This window comes from Alligator sinensis, unplaced genomic scaffold, assembly GCF_000455745.1.
Source record: "Alligator sinensis unplaced genomic scaffold, ASM45574v1 scaffold342_1, whole genome shotgun sequence".
NCBI classification, from domain to species: domain Eukaryota; kingdom Metazoa; phylum Chordata; order Crocodylia; family Alligatoridae; genus Alligator; species Alligator sinensis.
In genome coordinates, this window is record NW_005842126.1 from 1850558 (window position 1) to 1871488 (window position 20931).

At 42.0% G+C, this 20931-nt stretch overlaps 1 protein-coding gene across 3 annotated transcripts in view; it reads left to right on the plus strand.

The window, feature by feature from the left end:
* The window catches only part of CDKAL1 (CDK5 regulatory subunit associated protein 1 like 1), a 463104-nt gene that overhangs the window by 14973 nt on the left and 427200 nt on the right, over positions 1–20931 (plus strand). For all 3 annotated transcript variants that reach the window (XM_025205731.1, XM_006024966.2, XM_025205732.1), the window contains one exon: positions 2846–2958. In XM_025205731.1, the coding sequence (XP_025061516.1) occupies positions 2846–2958 (113 nt within the window). The remainder of the gene's footprint in view (positions 1–2845; positions 2959–20931) is intronic.

Sequence of the window (20931 nt, forward strand, 5' to 3'; positions counted from 1 at the left end):
CGCCGATAAATGCAAGGTTCTTCACCTTGGGAAAAAAAACCCGCAGCATCCTTATAGACTCAGCAGTGCTATGTTGGCTAGCACTATGGAAGAAAGAGACTTGGGGGTCATCCTTGACCACAAGATGAACATGAGCCTGCAATGTGATGCGGCGGCTAGTAAAGTGACCAAAACGCTGGCTTGCATCCATAGATGCTTCTCAAGCAAATCCCGGGACGTCATTCTCCCCCTGTACTCGGCCTTAGTGAGGCCGCAGCTGGAGTACTGTGTCCAGTTTTGGGCTCCACAATTCAAAAAGGATGTGGAGAAGCTTGAGAGAGTCCAGAGAAGAGCCACATGCATGATCAGAGGTCAGGGAAGCAGACCCTACGATGACAGGCTGAGAGCCCTGGGGCTCTTTAGCCTGGAAAAGCGCAGGCTCAGGGGTGATCTGATGGCCACCTATAAGTTTATCAGGGGTGACCACCAGTATCTGGGGGAATGTTTGTTCACCAGAGCACCCCAAGGGATGACAACTACGTCGAATGGTCATAAACTACTACAAGACCGTTTCAGGCTGGACATATGGAAGAATTTCTTTACTGTCCGAGCCCCCAAGGTCTGGAACAGCCTGCCACCGGAGGTGGTTCAAGCGCCTTCATTGAACACCTTCAAGAGCAAACTGGATGCTTATCTTGCTGGGATCCTATGACCCCAGCTGACTTCCTGCCCTTTGGGCAGGGGGCTGGACTCTGATCTTCCGAGGTCCCTTCCAGCCCTAATGTCTATGAAATCATTCTCTAAGTTTAGAGGTGCACCGATACATCGGTGTGATGTTGGATCGGCACCGATATAAAAGAAAATTGACTGTATTGGAAATTGGCCTGAAGTGGCCGATTAATTTGGCCCACAAAAAGCTCGTGTATGTGCACAGCCATCCCGTGCCCGTCCTGCCCTGGCTGGACAGTGCTTGCCCCAGCCCCACTCCCTCCATCACTGCAGGGGACATTGATCTGTCTCCCATGCCCCTTCTCTCCCACTCCCCTTCAACCAGAACAGACTTACTGGCTGGACTGAGCTGTATCAGAAATCAGATTGGTATCAGCTGATATGCCTCGTTAAAAATCGGCTATTGTTATCGGCCCCCAAAATCTCTATCAGTGTACCGCTATCTAAGTTAATGGCTAAATCTGTAACTAAAGTGGATTACGAAATATTCTTTTTATGAGCAGTTCATTGCTATGCATTCTTTGATACTGCTCTTATTCTGAAAGCCTAATGCTTTTATAATTTTAAAGAAAACTTACAACCCCCCCCAACAACCCCAAAAGCTGTTTCCAAACTCTTAATAGCAGAATGATTTATGTTAAAACAAGTTGATAATGAAGTGTTCAGCATCTGTGATGCTATCTCTTTTTTTTTCCTGTTCTGTCTTACTGCTTTTGTTGCAACGTGCAGTATATGAAATCAGGTAAAGGGGCCGTATGTGTCAGATATGCTATGCAAAAATCAGCTAGGAAAATAAACTTAACATAGATGAGAGAGACTTTCCTTAGCCTAGTCAGCTAGTGGATTTGCTCATTTAAAGATTTTCTTCACAGGAAGACCTGGTTTCTGGGCATCCTTACACCACAACAGGCATAGCCCATCAGCCATGAAAAAGGTAGAAACTGGTATTTAAACAACAATCATGTTTGTTGCTTTGAATCCAAGGGCAAGGGTGTACACATGATTATTATGGCTGGTGTTGGTAGTAAACACTATGCTAAAGTTGCTTCACCCCTGTGAATCATCACTGTTTATTTTCAGCATTTTTTTTTTTCTCAAATTCCTTTTAGATTTTTGCTTGAAATGCCCTATGTCCCAGTTCTACAGTGAATTTCTTTTAGGGAAACTGAGGAATGCAGGTTCAGATATTTTTCAAGTATGAACTTTTCAACTTTTCTCCTGACTTAATGGCTCATTGTTCATCACTCCACAGGTGTTAATGATTACCTTTCCTTTTTAATGGTCTTGATGTTCCACTAATCTAGCTCTCTTTCTTAGGGTAATTTTGCTGTTTTGTAGCTGTTCCTGGTCTCTCTTCTATCGTTTCATAGTTCCAAAAACTATATAGATCTTTTCAGAATCATAGGTCTGCCCATCAAAAGCAGTCATCAGCAGCTAGGGCTTCAGCTTTTGTTAAACAGAAATGGGAGGCTTAATCTGAAGATTATGCTCTGTCCCTGCAGTATGCAGCCGTAATTCTGAAAACTCCTTTTCTTCTTCATTCTGCCTTTCAGAACCAAGGTGTGTATTGTATCCCAGGACATGTTGTATGAGAGAAAATATGGTATTTATCTCAGTGCTCAGTGTTTGGTCTGGATTAGTAATGATGACTTAATAGAGGTAAATTGTGTGGAATGAATTTCATACCTGGGTATGATAACGTGAAAAACTAGCAGTTCAGATTTACCTGTTTCACAGGTGTACCTGGGTTGCCTTTAGTGCTGTCATTCTGCTGTCACACAAGTGTTGATTCAATTACTTCACAAAATTGTTGGGATCTGCCTTTTTATATCATTGCTTCTACACAGCTTCAGTATGTTAAGTCTCTTCCCCTTTGCCATCCCCATGTGCTTTTTGATTCTGATGTTGTTATAATTTCATTTTTACTGCATCATTAGAAACTTGTTGCTTTCTTCTCTCTCCAGCTCATTGACATTGGGTAGGAGGTTTGTATATGCAGTTATTACTTAATGTTCTGGAAGGGGTTGTCAGTGATTATTAGTGATTTTCAGTGTATAATGGCCAAACCCTTTTGTTCCTGAAATTGCCTCATTTTGTTTCATGTTTTAAACTTTCCTTGGTTTTGTTTACTCTACAGCATTATTCCTGGTATACAGAAAATCTGGATACGTACGTGGGGTTGCTCTCATAACAATTCAGATGGAGAATATATGGCTGGACAGTTGGCTGCTTATGGATACAAAATTACAGGTAATCACCTCATCCAGGGTATATCATTCTGGATTTTGTCTGACTACTGGAAAAAACTCATCTTACTAGTCTTCGTGAGTTTTAGTAGCTGTTAAGGTAGTTCTTATCTCTGCATGTTAGCCGTGTCTGGTGCAAATAGACATTGTAATCTAGAAGTTGTGTTGAGTTACGTGAGACATGTTTGTGAGCTGCTTCTTTTGAGTCAGTGCTTATCAGGTCAGGACTCGTTCCAGGCAGATATCAACCTCATAAGTCACTGAATTTAAGTTAAGATGGATGTAATCTTAAAATTTTATTGATTTTTTTTAAACATATTTTAGCTTAAGTCTGAACCAAATCTTGGGTTGGCATACTCTTGTGATTTTTTTTTTTTTTTGTATCAATATGAAAAAAATTACTCTTGTTCAGATTTAACCTTAACTTTTATCCCATAGTTAGGCACCCCCCAAATTTGTGATTCAACATTGCCTGCAAAATCCGGGCAATGCCTGCAAAATCTGCAAAGGGGGGGAAAAAAAAACTTAACGAGCCCCATGGCAGTACAGAGGGGGGATGCCCCGCCCCTGCCCCTCTCCACCAATTGGCAGTGATGGTCAGAGCTTCATGGTGGACAGACCTTGCAGCCAGTCAGTGGCAAGGGGCCAAGTCATTGGGGCCCTGTGGCCAATCAGAGGCATTGTGGCAGCCCCTCCCCCCCCACTACAAAGTGGGCAAGCAGCCCTGGCAAATTAGGTAGGTCACTACTTATACTCGTTGAAGATGGCTTTTACAACAGATACACTGTAGCCTTTGTGGCTGTAGTTTTAGGCAACTTGGAGTATATTGAATGTAACTGAGATGAAAATAGAGAAACAAAGATGTGTTATGTTCAGTTGTGTAACTGAGGATGCTAGTTTGATACCAGTCTTTTTTCTGGTGTGACAGGCTTTGAGATATAAAGGTAGAACAGTTGTCTGTGGGGACAAGGGAACACCTTTATTGTTGTCGATTTATGCTTCCACCCGTCTGCTTCACAGCTGCATTGATATGATTCAAAAAATAATTCCTAGTAGTCACTAGATATTTTTCTTCAGTGGTCTCTGGTAGAATATGTTCAATTTTAGTCTATTTTTTCAAGTTGCTGGATCTTTTTCAAAGATTGTACTGTTTGTAAACCAGTAATCTGAATATACTATAAGGGGAACACAAGGTGATATGGCTAGGCAGTGCATTGGAAGGAATGCCTGTTTCTTGTGCTTCTATTTTTGGGTTAGGTTGACTGACAAGGGTTCAGATCCTTTTTATGGAGGGATTGACATAGTGATGTATGTGGAATGTGTTTGGATCTCCCCCATCTCATTTTCTTCCTTCTGAGGTTTTAAAGTAACTGAAGCTCTGATCCATTGCACTTTTTCCTTGATACAAAGGGCAGAAGCAGAACTCTCCAAATATAGGGCTGAAATAATTGCTAAAGGAAGACGCCAACGTTTTTAAGATATCAAAAGTAAAACTTACTCTACGCTAGCTAGAGTTCAAAATGAAGGACATGATGCAAAACCACAGCAGTTGAGGTAATACTTTTAAAATAAACTTTGTACTACCAAGTGGTTGCTTTGGCATATATCATCTGGATATTTTATTGAGCTTATGACTGACTAATCAAATAACAGATGAATCGAGAGAGAGAGAAATATAGGTGTTTATTACCCATTGATCCAAGTCCCTGTTGGAAGGACTCTCTGTATACTTTTTAGTAAAAATAAATAAATTTTAATTTTTTTTCCAGTAGCATGTTTTTTATGTAAACTATGCTTTGAAGTATAGGTTTAAAGAATAACAATTAACAGAGAATAAAATTCATGATTTATAATTTCTTTCTAGCACTTTTTTTTTTTTTTCAAAATGCCACGAGTACTCTTTTGCATGTAGTTTAGTTTGTTTAAATGTTATCTCTAAATAGAAAACAGGTGCTTTTGTTAGTGCATGATTCTCTTAAGTAGTGTATTTTTTCAGAGGGCTCCTAGCTTTTTACTAATTTGAAAGACTCAACATAATGTTCTTTAACTTAATATTTAAATAAATAATTATCCAAAAATGAAATATGAGGAGCTGTCCGTTAACATAAATTTATAGTATCCAAAAGTCTCCCTGAATATAGTAAGCCATTTTAGGCAAAAAATGGTTAGGATGTAGAGGTTTATAGTCCAGTGCTTTTCAGTCTTGTTAGACTCAAGGCATCCTTGGAAAATGCCAGCTTGTGTTTTGACTATGGAAAAGAATAATTTGTCTGTAAAGAACTCAGAAAGATTACAGCGTGCCAGAATGTTTTTGATACTGGAATTCTGTTTGAAATCACTGGTTTTGTCTTCTAAAACGTGTACGTTTTTACACATCTACGTGATAATGTTGTGCCACACCTGAGGGTGTCTCCCTGGTTGAGAATCACTGTTGTAGTCAACAGCATGTAAGGAAATGGCTAGATTTAGGGGCCCGTTTGACTTCAGCATGGTGAATGACTCTTCAACTACTTATTTTAAAGCTGAGTTGATGTGGCTGTTTGTGCTAATCCAGAGCAAAACTTGACCTTGTCTTGGGATCTGTAGTGGCACGTCTCACCTGCTCGCTCGCTCGCTCTCTCTCTCTCTCTCTCTCTCTGCTTTATATAGCGTTTTGAATTACTACACTTCAATAGTTGTCCATAAAGCTGGGTGTGTATTTCTCACCAATATGTATAATTCTGGAACACAGCATCATTCTTGTCTCCCCCTTAAAAGGCACCAAGGTATCATAAACAGTAGATAACTTTTATTATATTAACTTTTCTTGGATCATATTTAGTCTGCATGGCTCTCTTGCATCATTAGGAGGTTCCTACTTGGAATACGTTACTAAACAAGGGGATTGCAAGTCCCAAATTCTTATACAGTCTTTTTTTTTTCTTCCTTTAGTGAGTTGTATCTTTATGACTTGGGCTAACAAACTTGTAACTAGACATGAATGTAGGCGTAGAATATGTAGAACGTGCCTGCAGCAGTGTGGTGAACGTAATGCATATGTGGCAATGCCGGCAATTCATGTGACGTTTAACTACTAGTTTCTGAACAAGGGATTGCGTTAGCAAAATGTATTTAGAGGAACACTCTAACCTGGCAAGCCTAAAACAGGACAGCGTTCTCTCCTCCTCTGTTGGCTTAGGAAGTTTTGTTTTATGCTGTCTTATTCAGGGACAAGCCTGGAACTTAATTTTTTGCCAAAAGCAGCATAATGTTTTCAGTTAAAACTTAGTAATTGTGTACTGAATATTTCCCCTTCAAGAGCAAGTTGCTGCCGATATTTGACCTGACTTAACCTCCATGCTGGATGTAGACATTGTATGGGACCAAAAGCTGAAAAAGAAAACTGCCTGCCTCCTTTAGTGCCTTTTATAAATAAAAGCCAGATACCATAATACTTTTTTTGGAAGAGCACATGTAAATTACCTCTTTGCATTGGGACAGGCAGCTGGTAGAGTGGAGATGAAAGGAAGAATTTTTAGCAAAATCAGCTGGTGTTTAAGAAAACTGGTAAGAAAGACCAAAATAGTTTTTTGTTTTTTGTTTTGTTTTGTTTTTGTCTTGGGCTTTCGTATCAATACATTTGGGATTCTGGATACATTTTCAGCAACTTTGTGCTTTGGGTAGTAAGTAAATTTCATCAATCCAGGCCATACATTTCTTTATAGATAGGAATGGCATAGGCAGAATCAAAGGGTGTGGACAGACATAATACTTAGAACATTCTAACTGCACTTTAAACTGCAGGAGTTTGGATGTACAGGCCACTTTAGACTGGTTTAAACTTCCTGGAATATTTCAAGAGCACACTGAGAAATATGAGTACTATTTTGAGCTGGTTCTCCTTGAAACTTCAGTATTATGTGCAGAACATTCTGCACCCAGTGTCTGGTCACTCTTCTAGGCATCCCACCCTGCACTGCTCGGCCCCTTACAAGCCCATGCAACTGCTCTTGAATGCAACTAGGACTCTACTGCCCAAAGATCTACTGCTTACAGAAACCAGTCTGTAGGGGTAGGGAATCAGAAAGTCTCTGTGTTGTTTTGACTTCCTTGCTAGGGACCCTGAGGGAGAGTCCCAGCTTTATTTGGGGTTGGAGAGGGGAGAGAGAGAAAGAATAAACACTTGTGAATTGCTGTCTGAGGTGGGGGTGAACAGAGCCATTGCACAGTGGGCACTGAATAGAATAGAACCCTGTCAGTTCTGTGTTCAACTTGAAATGACTTGGTCCGTTAACTGCTAATTGTTCCTGCCCCCTGTGCTGCACTCTTGCAGCCAGCCCTGCCCTGCTGCTTCCACCCTGCCTGCACATTTCCATGCAGTTGCTGGGTAATGCAAGGCATTCGAGTAGTTGTAAAAGCTGGGGAGTTGGTGTGGGGGCCAGAGCGTGCAGCCCCTTAGGAACCCCAAGCAGGGATCCACGCAGCCTCCCACCAGCATCAGCCAACCTCTCCACTTCAACCCGCTGCCCAAAAATGGGTCTTTCTTCCCTTCCAGAGAAATCTGGGGGAGCTTCCAGTAGTCACTGACCTGTGGAAGCCTTGATGGTATGAGTAATCTACTACCCCCTGGTGGTGTTTTGGGAGCAGATCAATCCCTAAAAGATGGGGGTTCTATTTGGAACGCTTAGCAGTGTGGACACTTCTGTCCAGGGACAATTGTGAACTGGTTCATAATCTGTGACACTGTTGGAATGGTTCAAGTGTTGCATCTGTGCACACCCAAAGCCTGCCATTCAGAGAGAGTGTGTGTATGTGTGTGCATGTGATGGAGAGCTCTAGTGACTCTGAAGTCTTTTTTTATTAAAGTAGGGTAGTGAGCTACACATTTTGCAGTAGTAAAAAAAAAAAAAAAAAGCTCAGACCCAAGGAAATAATAGTGGCAGGTAATCAGCATTTGAAATAATCATTGGTAGTTTCTGGACTTCTGATCTGTATATTATCTGTGTTGGAGTTGACAATGGGGAAGGAGAGGGCGTTAGAGTGGATACTAAGTATGTTAACTGATGAAGTAAATTCTCCCATCTGTAAGCTTTGCTTGAGTGCAGATTTGAAAGTGCAAATGCCCTGCCAGGAAGGGCCAGTCAAATATAGTACTAGTTATGAAGGTACTAATGTGCTTTCCTAGCCTAGTGTAGTTTTAAAAAAAAATCTAGTTGGCTGAAGCTACACTCCAAGGAATAAATATATATGTTTTGAAATGTCAGTCAAAATACCTTGGGCATTTAGATATGTTCATCATTATAGTTTTTGGGTGGACTTTCCACAGCTTCAAGGATATTGGACAAATAGCATACGCTTCATGCAGCAGCATTGTGGTCAAAGCAGACTAAAGCAAGATTGGTGCCAGTGATTACAGGTCCTACTGTTACTAAAAAAATAAAAAAATGGGTGACAGTATTTTTAAATGTCTTAAAAATGGCCACATTTGGGTAGAGTAGAGCTTGGTGGAACTTTTAAAGGTGTATTTTTTATCAGAATCACTTGTCATCTTCAAGTAATGTATTATGGAGGCAACTTTCTTGACACAACCTTTCAGTTGCAAGTTTTTCAGATGCAGGTTGAGCTCCCTGCTCTCTTCTGACCAGAGAACAGCAAAATTGTAAAATGCAAGTTTTGACACAACTTATGCTTTTTTTTTTTTTTCTTTCTTGTACCACACACCAAATATTTTTATGGAAATCTGGGACCCTGGCATGTGCCGCTTCCCCCGTTTGCTGCCCCTCCCCCCAGCCAGTCTCTACCCTAGGCAGGAAGAGCCAGGCCCAGCTCGTCCCCCGCCTCCAGCCAGTGTGGTCACGGTGGTGCCAGTCTGCAACTTTTGTTTTCATTTTCACCAGCTGGCTGGGACAGTTTATGAAGTCCTGGACTGTCCTAGCCATACCAGGACTTATGGTCACTCTAAGAATAGAGGACATGCTGCAGAGAAGGGTTTGCTTTCAGTTTCCGTGGGCTTTGGTTCTGGGGTAAGCAGTGTTCCTGGTAGGCTGTGCTGCATGAAATTGTCCTATAGAATGTCATAAATCTGTTTTGCTCATCCAAAATTAGGGCAGTTGAACAATTATTTGCTAACTGATGATCTTGAAGACACAATTTTTGTCAAATATTAAATAAATATTTCTGAAAACAATGTTAATGATCTTAATTAAATCTTAGATTCACTGTGAATTTCTGGCATTTATAAGCTGTAGCATTGGGAGGCAGGAAGGGATTCAGGACAACCCTCCAATACTTAAATTCTATACTTGGAAAATTTATAATAAATGAAAAAAATGTATAAATTTATAGAATCTAATTATTGGGGATGTTCATATATTCAGAGTCATCTTGTAGTCAAGTAAATACAGTAATTCGTTCCCCCCTGGAGATGGAGAGATGCTCTGACACCAGTGCTTGAGCATTCAAATAAAATGCATAGAATATTTTAAAATAGTATCTAATATCAAGAACTAGTTATTTGGACTACATGGTATTCATAAATAGAACTGTAATATAAACATGTCTAACTTTTTTTTTTAAATGAGTAGTTTGGTAACTTTTAAAAATGAGAGCCCAAGTCCAAAACAAATATATTTTCATTCTATCTTTGCATTCAGCGGTAGGGACAGGTGTGATTTGGGGGCTTGTGTTTAAATTGATGCATAAAATTAGACAGTAGCAGCCTTTCTTCTCTGTTTGCTCAATTGCAGGTTGATCTGGCATGGAGATCCTTTTTAATCTCTGGTATAATTTTAATAGTATTGCCAAACGGGTGTTGTTTCTGTTGTGCCCACACATTAATAGGTGCTCCTGTCTTCTGCCAGTAGGACATCTTTCCATACCAGTTTGCAGTGAGCTACTGTGATGCCATCACCATGGTGAAGCTGGCAGCTTAGTGTCCTAGGTAGTCTCAGTCAGTTGTCTTCTGGGCTTTGGTGGGTTATACAAGTCTCGATTATCCAGTCACCACTACATGTAATAATTGTAACTATATTTACAGACCAAAGTTCAAAACTACAGGCTTTGAATGTCTGGAGGCTCATTTCACTATGCTTGGAGCTGAACTGCCCAGGAACAAGTCTGACCCACTTCATATTTTGATGAATATCTTTACATGCAGATTGTAGGAAAAAATATTCATTTAAACTTGCCTTCATATCACTCCTGACAGGGGCTGCTTCCTTCATCAGTGGGCTTGACTGAGGGGTCCTTAAGATACCCTTCACACCTCTTGAATGACTTACCTCTATCAGAAGGAAAAAAACAAACCCCGTGGGTGCTGATAGATGTGAAAAAACCCCAAATTTTTACTAGAAGAGGCAACGTGTTAGTTGGACCCGGCTCTGCAGTGTCTGTATAGATTGAGCATTTCAACATGGCTTTTTGGTCCTTTTATGTAATAGCTGATTGAATCGTGCTGTGTCCAGCTGATTGAATCATTGAACGTGCTGTGTCCAGCTAATGTGATGCCTCTTCTGGGCATGCGCTGGGCTTGGTGTGGGGGCACACCAAGCTTAAAATGAAGTCTTCCTTTCTTTCTTTGTTTTTTCATGTCTGTGAGCAGCCCTTGAGGACAACTGTTCTGATCTTTCTATTGGTCTTGGTCTGGGGCCTGCAAAGCAGGTGAAAAGAGGTTGCCCAAGTTTGAGAGCAGCTATATCTGGGAGGTGTAGAAGGAAGTGCACTAAGGCATTATACAGTTAAGATGGGAAACAGTAATGCTGCAGGACCTTATGGAACAAAAAAACTTGTTCGCAGTCCCGTAGCCATTGCTCTAATACATGGACAGTTCCATTTTTCTTGGGCTTCAGCCAGACCAATGGCTCTAGTATATACTCTTTCCCAACGGAAAAGAAATCCTGGGACTAGCTATGTCAAGGACCATGGCTTTGGTGGTGCAGAGTTGGCCTGCAATGATGCTGGTGTCAGGCAACTGGGAGCTGTGCCAGAGCCACTTTTCCCAGATCACCCACTTGTTGTTGGGACAGGAACTCTCCTTCCAGACACGGGGGAGCTGTACCATGGCTGGGCAGCCCTGCCTTCCCTGCTCCCCTCCCCCGGCTGGGGTGTGGGTGCAGCTGGAAGCTGCCCAGCCCTGGCTCAGTTCCCCATCAGCTAGAAGCGGTGCCCATTCTGCAACTGGGGGGCAGGGAGAAGTGGTGGCAATGCAGGCACCACTTCTTGCCGCCCAGCCTCAGCACAGGTATGGACAGAGGCAAAGCCTTCCAGCTCCTCAGGCCAGATTCAGTGGCTTCACAGCCATATCTTGTTGACCCCTGATCTGTGCTCTGTATTCAAGATGGAATGGTGAGCCACCCGGTGCTTTGTTTTTGTTGTTTTCAAGGTTTGTGGGGTTTTTTTGGTTTTTAGTACTTGGTAAAGATTTATATTACAAAAAGTTTGATTTATTTACATTCTTATAATACAGGTGTGCAGCACGCTGAAATGATAAAATATGTTAATTGTTCACGTAAAATTAATGCACAATCCTGATGCAGTGTATTCATGACATTGCAAAAAAAGCAGAAAGGAGCATGCAACCATCAATCCTCTGGATCATAGTGTACACATAAGAGGTCTAGTCAGGTGCCTGATGAATCGGTTTGTACAGAGTCCTGTGGCACACCAAGACCTTTGTGTACACCTGGGCAAGAGTATGCAGGAGTGGAGGCTTCCTAAGACCTATCACCCTCCCGCCATTAGACCATTCAGACAGAATGCAAAGGCTAGATCAAGTGTCTCAGTAGTTCATAGCTTCTTCCAGAGAGCAACAAATAAGAACTGCTGCTGACTTCCTAACACCTCAGCGAGTGCGCATTTCTGTCAGGGTGGTGTCGTTCAGCTTTTCTCCAACCAAGGAGTACCTACAATGCAGTGGGGGCTAGGGTTTTGAGGTGCTTTATACTTGCCTTACTTTGGAGGTTGCAACATATTTGGTATTTTTGTAAGAGCTACGCTGCCACGAGTAGCTCCACTATTTTGCCACCAGGCCCTCCAGTCAGATGTAGTTTATGATCATACCCAAGACCAGTCAATCTCAAGCTGTCAAAATCTGCTCATAAGGATGCTGTCGTCCATACTGTACCTTAGTACATGCATGTAATTGCCCTTCAGTGTGGTTGTCCAAAACAGGCAGACCATTTTCCTTCAGGCTCCATCCTTTCTTAAATACCTTTTAACATAAGAGATGCAGTGATAACAAGAAGGATTTTTGGCTTGCTGTAATCTTGCTGAGTTATGAGGCATCTTCCGTCTCATTTTGATTTACTGAATTCACATGGAACATTTAGCATGAAACTTTTTAAATGCTTAAAGTTTTCCTTGCCGGCCAGGTCTGGTGTATGGTTTCAGGAGCTAGTGTTGGCTGGGTCCTTTAGAACTGCATAGGGCATTGAAATCCCATCAATACAAATGTACCAGCCTGGCGGAAAATGCCTGTTTGGAGCTTGAGTTTGTATTCCTAAAGACGTGGGCATCTCTTACCTTCCATGACCAGCATATGTTAGTCACTGAATGCCACCAGTTCTTGTGTGGATGTAGAAACAAGTGTCCTGAATAATTCGTATGTATTCACAGTTTGGGGAGGGGGGAGGGAAGGGCGTGGGAGAATACAGAAATAAAGTTTTCTCATGACAACACATAAGGTGGAATCACTGTATTTCCTGCACATTTCCCAGAGTCTCAATCCTGTGCATTGGCTAGTCAAATCTTTAAACAAAACAAGGAAGAGCTGTGCGCAGGGTTCCCTTTTGTCTTTTCCCCAAGATCTCTGGTCCTGAACTGTGTCTACTGCTGTCTCAAGATTGAGACATTATTCTCTGGAGGGATATTTAGTTCTTAGCATGGGTTTTGATGTTCTTTTGGTCCCTAATTCCTCCAGCTGAAGCAACTTGCCTCCTGATTCCTCACTAGCCAAATGTCCTAAAATAGTGTCACAACTAAATTTTAAAATATTGTATTCCTTAAAAATATTTGTTCAAACTTACAATTTGTTTAACCATAGTTACAGTACTACTGATTAATGTTTTTAAAGTGAGGTCTAAATTGGTAAGTTTTTAAATAATTTTTTACCAGATATATTTGCTTTATTCCTGGGAGCCAACAGGTGGCAGCATTGCATAACTAATGACATCCTTTTAGTGTGCTGTTGCATACATGCTATTAATTTTGTTTGGCTAGATAAGCTTGATAGCAGTTTCTATTTGTCTTGGTTTTATAGCTATTCAAACTTTGATTTTTAAAAATATTTTGGTTAACTTATAAATCTAAAATGTTATAATCAGAATTGTGTAGTTTAGATTTTTATTTACGAGTTACTATCTGACTATCAAATGTACAAACAATACATTTTGCATAGAGTTAATCTCTACCTAATTTTAAATTCACTGTTACATTTTTCATCCCTGTAGCAAAAATCATTAATGGATAGCAATGACTAAAACTAACTTCATTTTAGAGCATTGGTTTTCAACCTTTCTTCACTTGCAGACCCCTTTGAATTGTAAGTGGGTATTCACATACAGTAAAATCCCTGTTTTCCGGCAGTCTACTAGCTGGCATACTCTATTAACCGCCATTGCCATGCCGCCGCCATCCACTACTCCCTGCCACCACAGTGTGCAGCCACCTTGTGCTGCTGCTGCTCTACCACCATCCACCACCCTGCGCCACCACCACATGCAACCCTCCCATGCTGCTGCTGCATGCAAGCTCCCCCCTCCGGCTCCAGTATTTTTAGATAACGGGCATTTTTGTGTTACAGGCACCTGGCATTCCCAACTCATGCTGGATAATGGAGATTGTACTGTACTTTGATCATAGTCATCTTTTGCAGACCCCTTAGACATAGTCTGTAGACCCCTAAAGATCCACAGATTGAAAACCACTGTGTTCAAGGTTTGCTACATTTTGAGTCCCACTTAGTGGCTCCCTCTTAGTTAATTCTGAGGTTTATTAGCTCCTGTTTAGTTAGTGAATGATCATTGCAAGCTTTGCTTTGCTTTGCTTTGTTTAAAGTAGTTACTCCATTTAGATCCCCTCTCCATTTGATTTTCTGTGTTAAGGTAAAGTATATAACAGGCTTGGTTAGAAACATGCTTGCAGGCATGTTTGTTTATAAATTATTTAAGTGACCACCTATACCTTTTTAGATTGAGAGTGGAAAGAATTGAAGTTTGCTAAGAAGTGCTTTTGTAAAATTATTTTAACCTGTATGTAGTAGTGCTGATTTCACTAAAATACTTAACACTATAGATATTGCTAAATTGCTACCTATTGGCATGGAAATTAACAGCTGTTTGGCAGTACATGTGTTCAGGAAAGGAGTGAAAGTTAATATTGCAAGGGGAAATGGTGTTTGGGGATATAAGTATTTTTTTTTCAGTGTTTGGGGAGACTATTGCTATTGCACTAAGTGCTGTAGGATCTTGATTTCTCTTAAATGATTAGAACCTTGTTTTTTGCTTTACCCAAGTAGGTTCTGAATATCATGTAGGAGCTTTTGATTGAATATTGATTCAGAAGAATGAGTTCCATCTACCTAACTGGCACCACTGTCTTCATCTTTCATTTCCACGGGCCCTATTCAAATACTGAGGAGATCTGATGTTGCTTAACTTGTGGGGTAAGAATACTGAAGTCAGGATTTGGACAAATATACTTTCTGCTTCCCATTAGTGAACAGGAAATGTTATCCTTGGGATGCTTGGCTTACCCGGCTGTTTTTACAGATAGCTTTTTCCTTTTTTTGCCTATGTAGTTTCCCAGAACCTTCCACATGTGAAGTGAACAGGAAGTGATGCTCTGTTGCCGCCTTAAATTTTTAAGTCCGTTTTAAATAGCAGAGGGGCGCACACTCCCTGGGGCCCAAATTCTAGCCCCCGTACACATCTAGAGCAATGAGGTTATGCAATGGGAAGCCCCTTAAAGACTGATGGGAAAGAACTCTCTGCTGGCTCCTGTTCCCGTGCCAGTTGTGCCATCTTCTACTTGGGTTAGAATTATGTCTGTACTGACAGTCTGTCCACAGTTTCCTACTGCATAGTAATGCTTATGAGTCTTTTTGGAAAGTGTGTAGATCGTTGTGGGCAAAATGCGACCCAGGGGCCAGGTGTGGCCCGCCAGCCATTCTATCTGTCCCGAGGGCCCCCCCAAATTAAGAAAATTAATATTTATCTGCCCCTGGATGCCTGTCATGCGGCCCTTGATGGCTTGCCAAAACTTAGTAAGTGGTCCTCTGCCCAAAATAATTGCCCGCCCCGGTGTAGATGATGTACAGGCTCTTCAGATTCTCTGTATTCTACACAAGTTAGGTTCTCTCGTTCTACAGCGAGATGTAGTGATGGGGAGGTGGGGGGAAGAAGTGAAATATGCCTATATGTGTCAGACAGGGTTTTTTTAAACACTGAAGCTCTGTCTGTTTTGCCCTTTGTTGCACCTCTGAATTTTTTTAGAAGGTTTCATTCATCCCACTCCCCCAGAACCTATGTTTATTTCAGATACAGGTGGCAAGTCGGACAAATCTGAGGGCTAGTTCACTACTGGACAGCTTGGCAAGTGTTGAGTTGGCTTATCAAGTGTGTTTTTTTGGAAAGAGTTTTACTTGTCAGTAGTATGCCTCTGCAGAAAATGCACATCTGTGAATTTTTAAAGCATTTATATGCTACCACTTGGAGCCATGATTAAGCGTTAGAGTTCAGGGAGAAGCTTCTACTATTAAGCAAAAGACACTAACATTTGTCTTGTGTGTCAAATTCTTGGCATTGAAAACTGCTTACAGAGAAAAACTGAACGGCAACTTGGTCTTGGATGACTATAAATAGGCTCTGACTTAATCCAGCCAAAATTGAATTGCTGTTGATTGGTACAAGGCACTGGTGTATAAAAAAGTCAGTTTATTTGGCTTCCAGTTTAATAGAAGACAGATCACTTGGCTGCTGAATTTTTTTAGGAATTTTGGACCCTTAGCTTTTGTTGGCCAGACTTTCAGGGTAAAAGTGTGCTTGTTGTTGTTGATTCCCTGAATGATAGTTGACTTTCAAAATGCTGCTGCTCATTTGTAGGATGGCATTTTTCTGTTTGTGCTTCTCATCCAGGTTTGAAAAATCTACTTGCCACTGGTAATTGGGAAGCTTCTCTGGGAAATGTAGAGGCATAAACAATCAGTTTATATAATTCAATTCAGTGTAAAGTAGGTGTAAGATTATCTTCCTGAGATGGCTGCCAGCATTATTTCCATGGTAATTGTGTTAGTTGCTTCCAACTTTACCAACCAGTAGATTAAAATGAACAAGACTTTGGTTTCATTTCTGCTGCCCAGATCTTTGGACAGTAGTTTTAGTGGTTAAGAAGTCTGTTAAGTTTAATACTGTTTTTGTTACTTGGGGAAGGTCAGAGAACCAAAGACAGGACATTGAATTATTCTGGAGGAAGGGGTGGGTTGGGGAGAAGAGGTGGGAGTTGAGAAGAACCCAAGCAGGAGATTGTGTGGCAAGTAACATAAGGTCTGCTCTCCTTAATCTCCCTGTTCTCCATTAACTGCTGAGGGTGGGGAAGAATGAGCGGCTTACCAGGATATTACACTTTACTGGTAGACTCCCTTGCAATTTTATTTTTCTTTTACTAAGTGAAATTCTGCTAGTGGATAATAGTGGATTTTTCAGGCCTTACTCTTTATGGTGTATATCAAATCCACATGTGTGATTCCATACATAGGTGCCAGAACAGTCTGACATGAGATTTAATTGCATTAGTGAACAAACTCACTTTATATGGTGCTTAACTTTTCCTACAATGGTTAATAGGTATTTAAAATCAAATTGGAAATGTTTTGTGTCCTAAAAACAAGCTCTGTCTCTATGCCAAAGGCTTAGAAATATTAATTTCTTTTTCTGTGATGTTAATTGTGCATATGAGTGCAAAAGGTACAACACAGTTTACACATTTCTTGAACAGCACTCATGTAATAAAAAGTAAATATGGTCTAACTGATTTAAGTAGCCAGTGGTTCAGTGTATAACAGCTGGGGATGAATTAACTCTTAGTCTTTACCTTTAAAAAATAAAGCATCTCTGGTGGGGAGCTATTTTGGCTCCTTCCATAGAAGTTAAGTTAGAACCCTTGAAAGTACAGGTGATTTAAGGTTCTCCTCTCAGTTTTGCCACTAACTGGTTGTGTCTACTCAAGATGATTTACTGCACTCCTTTTCTCTGAAATGGAGACACATGCCCACCTGATACGGCTATTGTTGGGAGGTTTCATAATTTTGTAAAGTGTTTAGAAGGAGTACTATTAGTAAAAACGTATTGGGGACTGGAATTTGACTTTTGAGAAGCTTGAAGCATTAAACTTTTTCAATTAAGTTTTATAAACAGCAAAAGCAAAGAAGGCAGTAAAATACATTTAGATGATACAAGGAAGGAGGTATAACTAGCATTAGCGGACTGAATTCAACAACAGAAAACGTATGCATCATGCAGTGTTTTCTTGTGCCAAGTTCTGTGGAGAGTTTCTTAATCTCCCAATGGAAGTACAGGCAACCTCCGCGTAGTGCTCTTAATTGGTTCCAAAAAAACCGAGCACTAAGTGAAACAGCGCTAAGTGAAACCCATTTCCCCACAAAAATGAATGTAAATAGAGATTAATCGGTTACTGCCTGTCCTGCCGCCGCCTCTCCCCACTCCCCAGCTTGCCTGCTGGTGTTCCAGCCCCACGTACTAGCCCAGGCCTGTGCTTCTGCTGCCCTGCTCTGGGCCCCTGCCAGTCCTGGCCCAGGTCCCGTGCTCCTGCTGCCCCACTCCAGACACAGGCTCCTGCCAGCCCGGGCATCGGTGCGGGTTTGTGCTACTCAGTTCTGTTGCTGCTGCTTCTCCCCATCCCCCTGCCCGCTCCAGCCCAGGCACCAGTGCTCCTGCTGCCCTGCTCTGGGTGCGGGCTTCTGCTGGCCCTGGCATGAGCCCCACACACTAGCGCAGGCCCCATGCTCCTGCCCCCCACCCTGGTGTGGGCCCCTGCCAGCCCTGGCACCAGGCACTGGCTTGGGTCCCGCACTCCTCCCCTCTTTGGGAGCCGCTCGTCTCTACCCCCTGCCCACTCTGGCACCCTGTGTCAACCTGGGCCTGCGATCCTGCCCTGTGCCCTCGTGCCTGCCTGCCCACTCACTGCCACTCTCCTACCGCCCATTCACTGCTGCCACTGCTTCTCCCTGCCCGCTTGCCTGCCGAAAGACCGATTCCACTGAGCGCTGTAGCGAAACTGGCTGAGCACTCAGCGGAATCAAGTATCAATTCTAAATGAGCGTTATAGGGAAATAGTGCTAACTGAAATCATGTTAAGTGGGGGTTGCCTGTATTGTTGCCCAAGTTGTTAAAAATGTTGCTTTGGCTGCTGCTGAGTACTGGTATCCCAGCCTTCCTCCATATCCTAGGCAGTTATGGACACAGGAAATAAGCCTACTTTGAAGACTGTCGCAGGGAACATAATATTGAGGCAGTGGATTAGGTAGGTGTCTCAGAGACTGTAAATGGAAGGGACACAAGTCCTTCCAAATGTCAGTGCATTTTTTCTAATTATTGATTTTTATTTTTATTTTTTTCTGGAAGGTAATCTTCAGACTGAAATCAGACGACAGCTAGCAAACTATTAAGGTGTGGCAGATCAACTAACCGTTTTGTGAAATTGCTTTGCATCATAGCCCCTATTCTTTATCTTTAACCCATCCAGTATTACTCAGCTTCACATTCACTATAGGGTTCTATTTTCTGAGTAATTTAACTTATTCTTGAAGGCAATGGCATTATTCATCATAGCAGGTTTTATGGCTTCATGTAAGAGTAGGTTATTTCCAGATCAGCAACCCTGAGATCAATTTCTTGCTTTTGTGGGTTGCTTGTCTTTGTTTCTTCCCCTCAGAACAGCTTTTCTTTGTGGAGTCTCTTTTTCACAATTGGCATCTAGGCTGGAGTCCTGTGACATTTTTTGCAGGAGTGCAGTAGCCTTTGTGGCTCAAGGTATCTTCTTGCAGTAATTGTTGTGTTAGCAGCATACTCAGATGTATTGGGGAGTGGGATTTCTGGTACCTTAACAGTTTAGGTGAAGGCATTCATAATAGAACAATGTTTTGTCCTGCTGACTTCAGTGAAGAAGAAAATTTAGCTAAATAATTAAAAAAAAAAAAAAAATCCAAAACAAATTTAAGATTTGATCCTGCATCCTGCCCTTGCTGATCCATGTTATTTGTTAAACTCTTCATTTCACAAAATGTAGTAATTTGTCTAAAACCAGATTTCCTTTGGACTGGAAGTACACTTAAAATAGTTGCAAGTACAAATGAAAAAGTTAAATATCAATATCTTGGGATGCATATGCTTGATCTGTGCTGAATGAGTCTCATTTATTTTCATTGTTTCTCAGGTTTTATTTTGTTTTTTGTTAATAGCAAATGTAGACTGGAATTAAGGCTCTAATCTTGCAACAAGCAGTCCACAGTCACACTTGACATCGTTGATGTGCTATTACTGATTCTTATTTACTTTCCCAGTGAGGGGCTGATGAAGAATAAATGACTGCAGTACTAAGAGTAATTCAGCCTTTTACTTTCTTGACTTCTTTTAGGCCTTCTGTACTCTAAAATGCTTTGCCTCTCTCCCTTTGCCCCTTCCCTCTGCTTTTGTATTAAAATTTCTCCCTCCTTCTTATATGTAGCTTTGTCTTTTCACAGTATCTGATAAAGTGAGCTTCAATGCATGAAAGCGTGTGCTAAGTGTAGTGTAGTCTATAATAATAAATCTACTTTGGTTGGTTTAGAAGGTGCAAATCTATCTAGTCTTCTACTCTAAAGGTGCTCGAGAATCCTTTCTGGGCAGGTCCAACACCAGCAAAACTTGCACTGCTGCTTATGGTGGTGGAAAGGCTGTTGTAATATGGCAAGGTGGTAAAAATGTCCATGCCCTCTTCTGCTGGTGCTTTTATCCATCCAATGTTTGATCCAAGTTGGAGAACTGTCTGGGCATAGCATATGCATTACAACTCTAGGGTCTACATGTGGAATTTGCACCCTTGGGCACGTCCACACATGCAAGCACGTGCGCTTGCGGCAGCTCATATAGAAGCGGTGCAAATTAGAGCCGGGGCTTTTTGCCTCGGCGCACGTGCTTGGACATGCACTTTGGTGTAGAGCAAATTGTGCCACTTGGGGCAAAATAAGCCTGCCTGGCTCCTCCCGGATCTGCAGCCAGGGGGAGCTAGAGCCCGGGGCCAGCACCTGTGCTGTCCCCAGCATTATAAAAAGGTGCTGTGTCCTGGCCCCATCCATACAAAAAGCTGCCCTGGCAAGCAGCTTGGGGCTACTCACTCTCTTGAGCTTCTGGGGCCCAGCCAGTTGATACCTGGGGGCACTACCCAATGTGCCAGCTGGACTGCTGCAGCAGCATCCCAAATCCATTTTTTAAAATACCCCCAAATCCATGTTCTTCCATATTTTAAAGCAAAACACTCTACACACACACACACACACACACACACACACACACACACACACACACACACACACACACCCCCCTACCCCCTAAAGGGAGAGAGAGACAGTGATAAGTTGGGTAATGCTTTATTGGTATATTTACAATGTTAAAGCAATTTGGAAGCCTACCAATGTCTCTATCATCATGAAAAAATGAATTCTAAATACCTATATGTGTTGATCTGTGCTTTTTGTTTTCTTCATACGTGATGAGTGTGTGATGGGGGGGGATGTGGTGTTTTTAGAAAGAGGGTGATAAGGGGTGTGGGGGAAGGTGGGTTGGGTGGATGTGGAGGGATGTGGGTTGGTCTTTGGGTAGGAGTGGGGCAATTGCTGGGGGCACTGTGGGTGTGGGGTACCTTGTGTGGGGGCTGGTCAGGAGGGGTAGGTCCCCTGGCCTCCACAGGGTGCAGCCCCCCCCACAGAGCACATGGAATGCCTCTACCT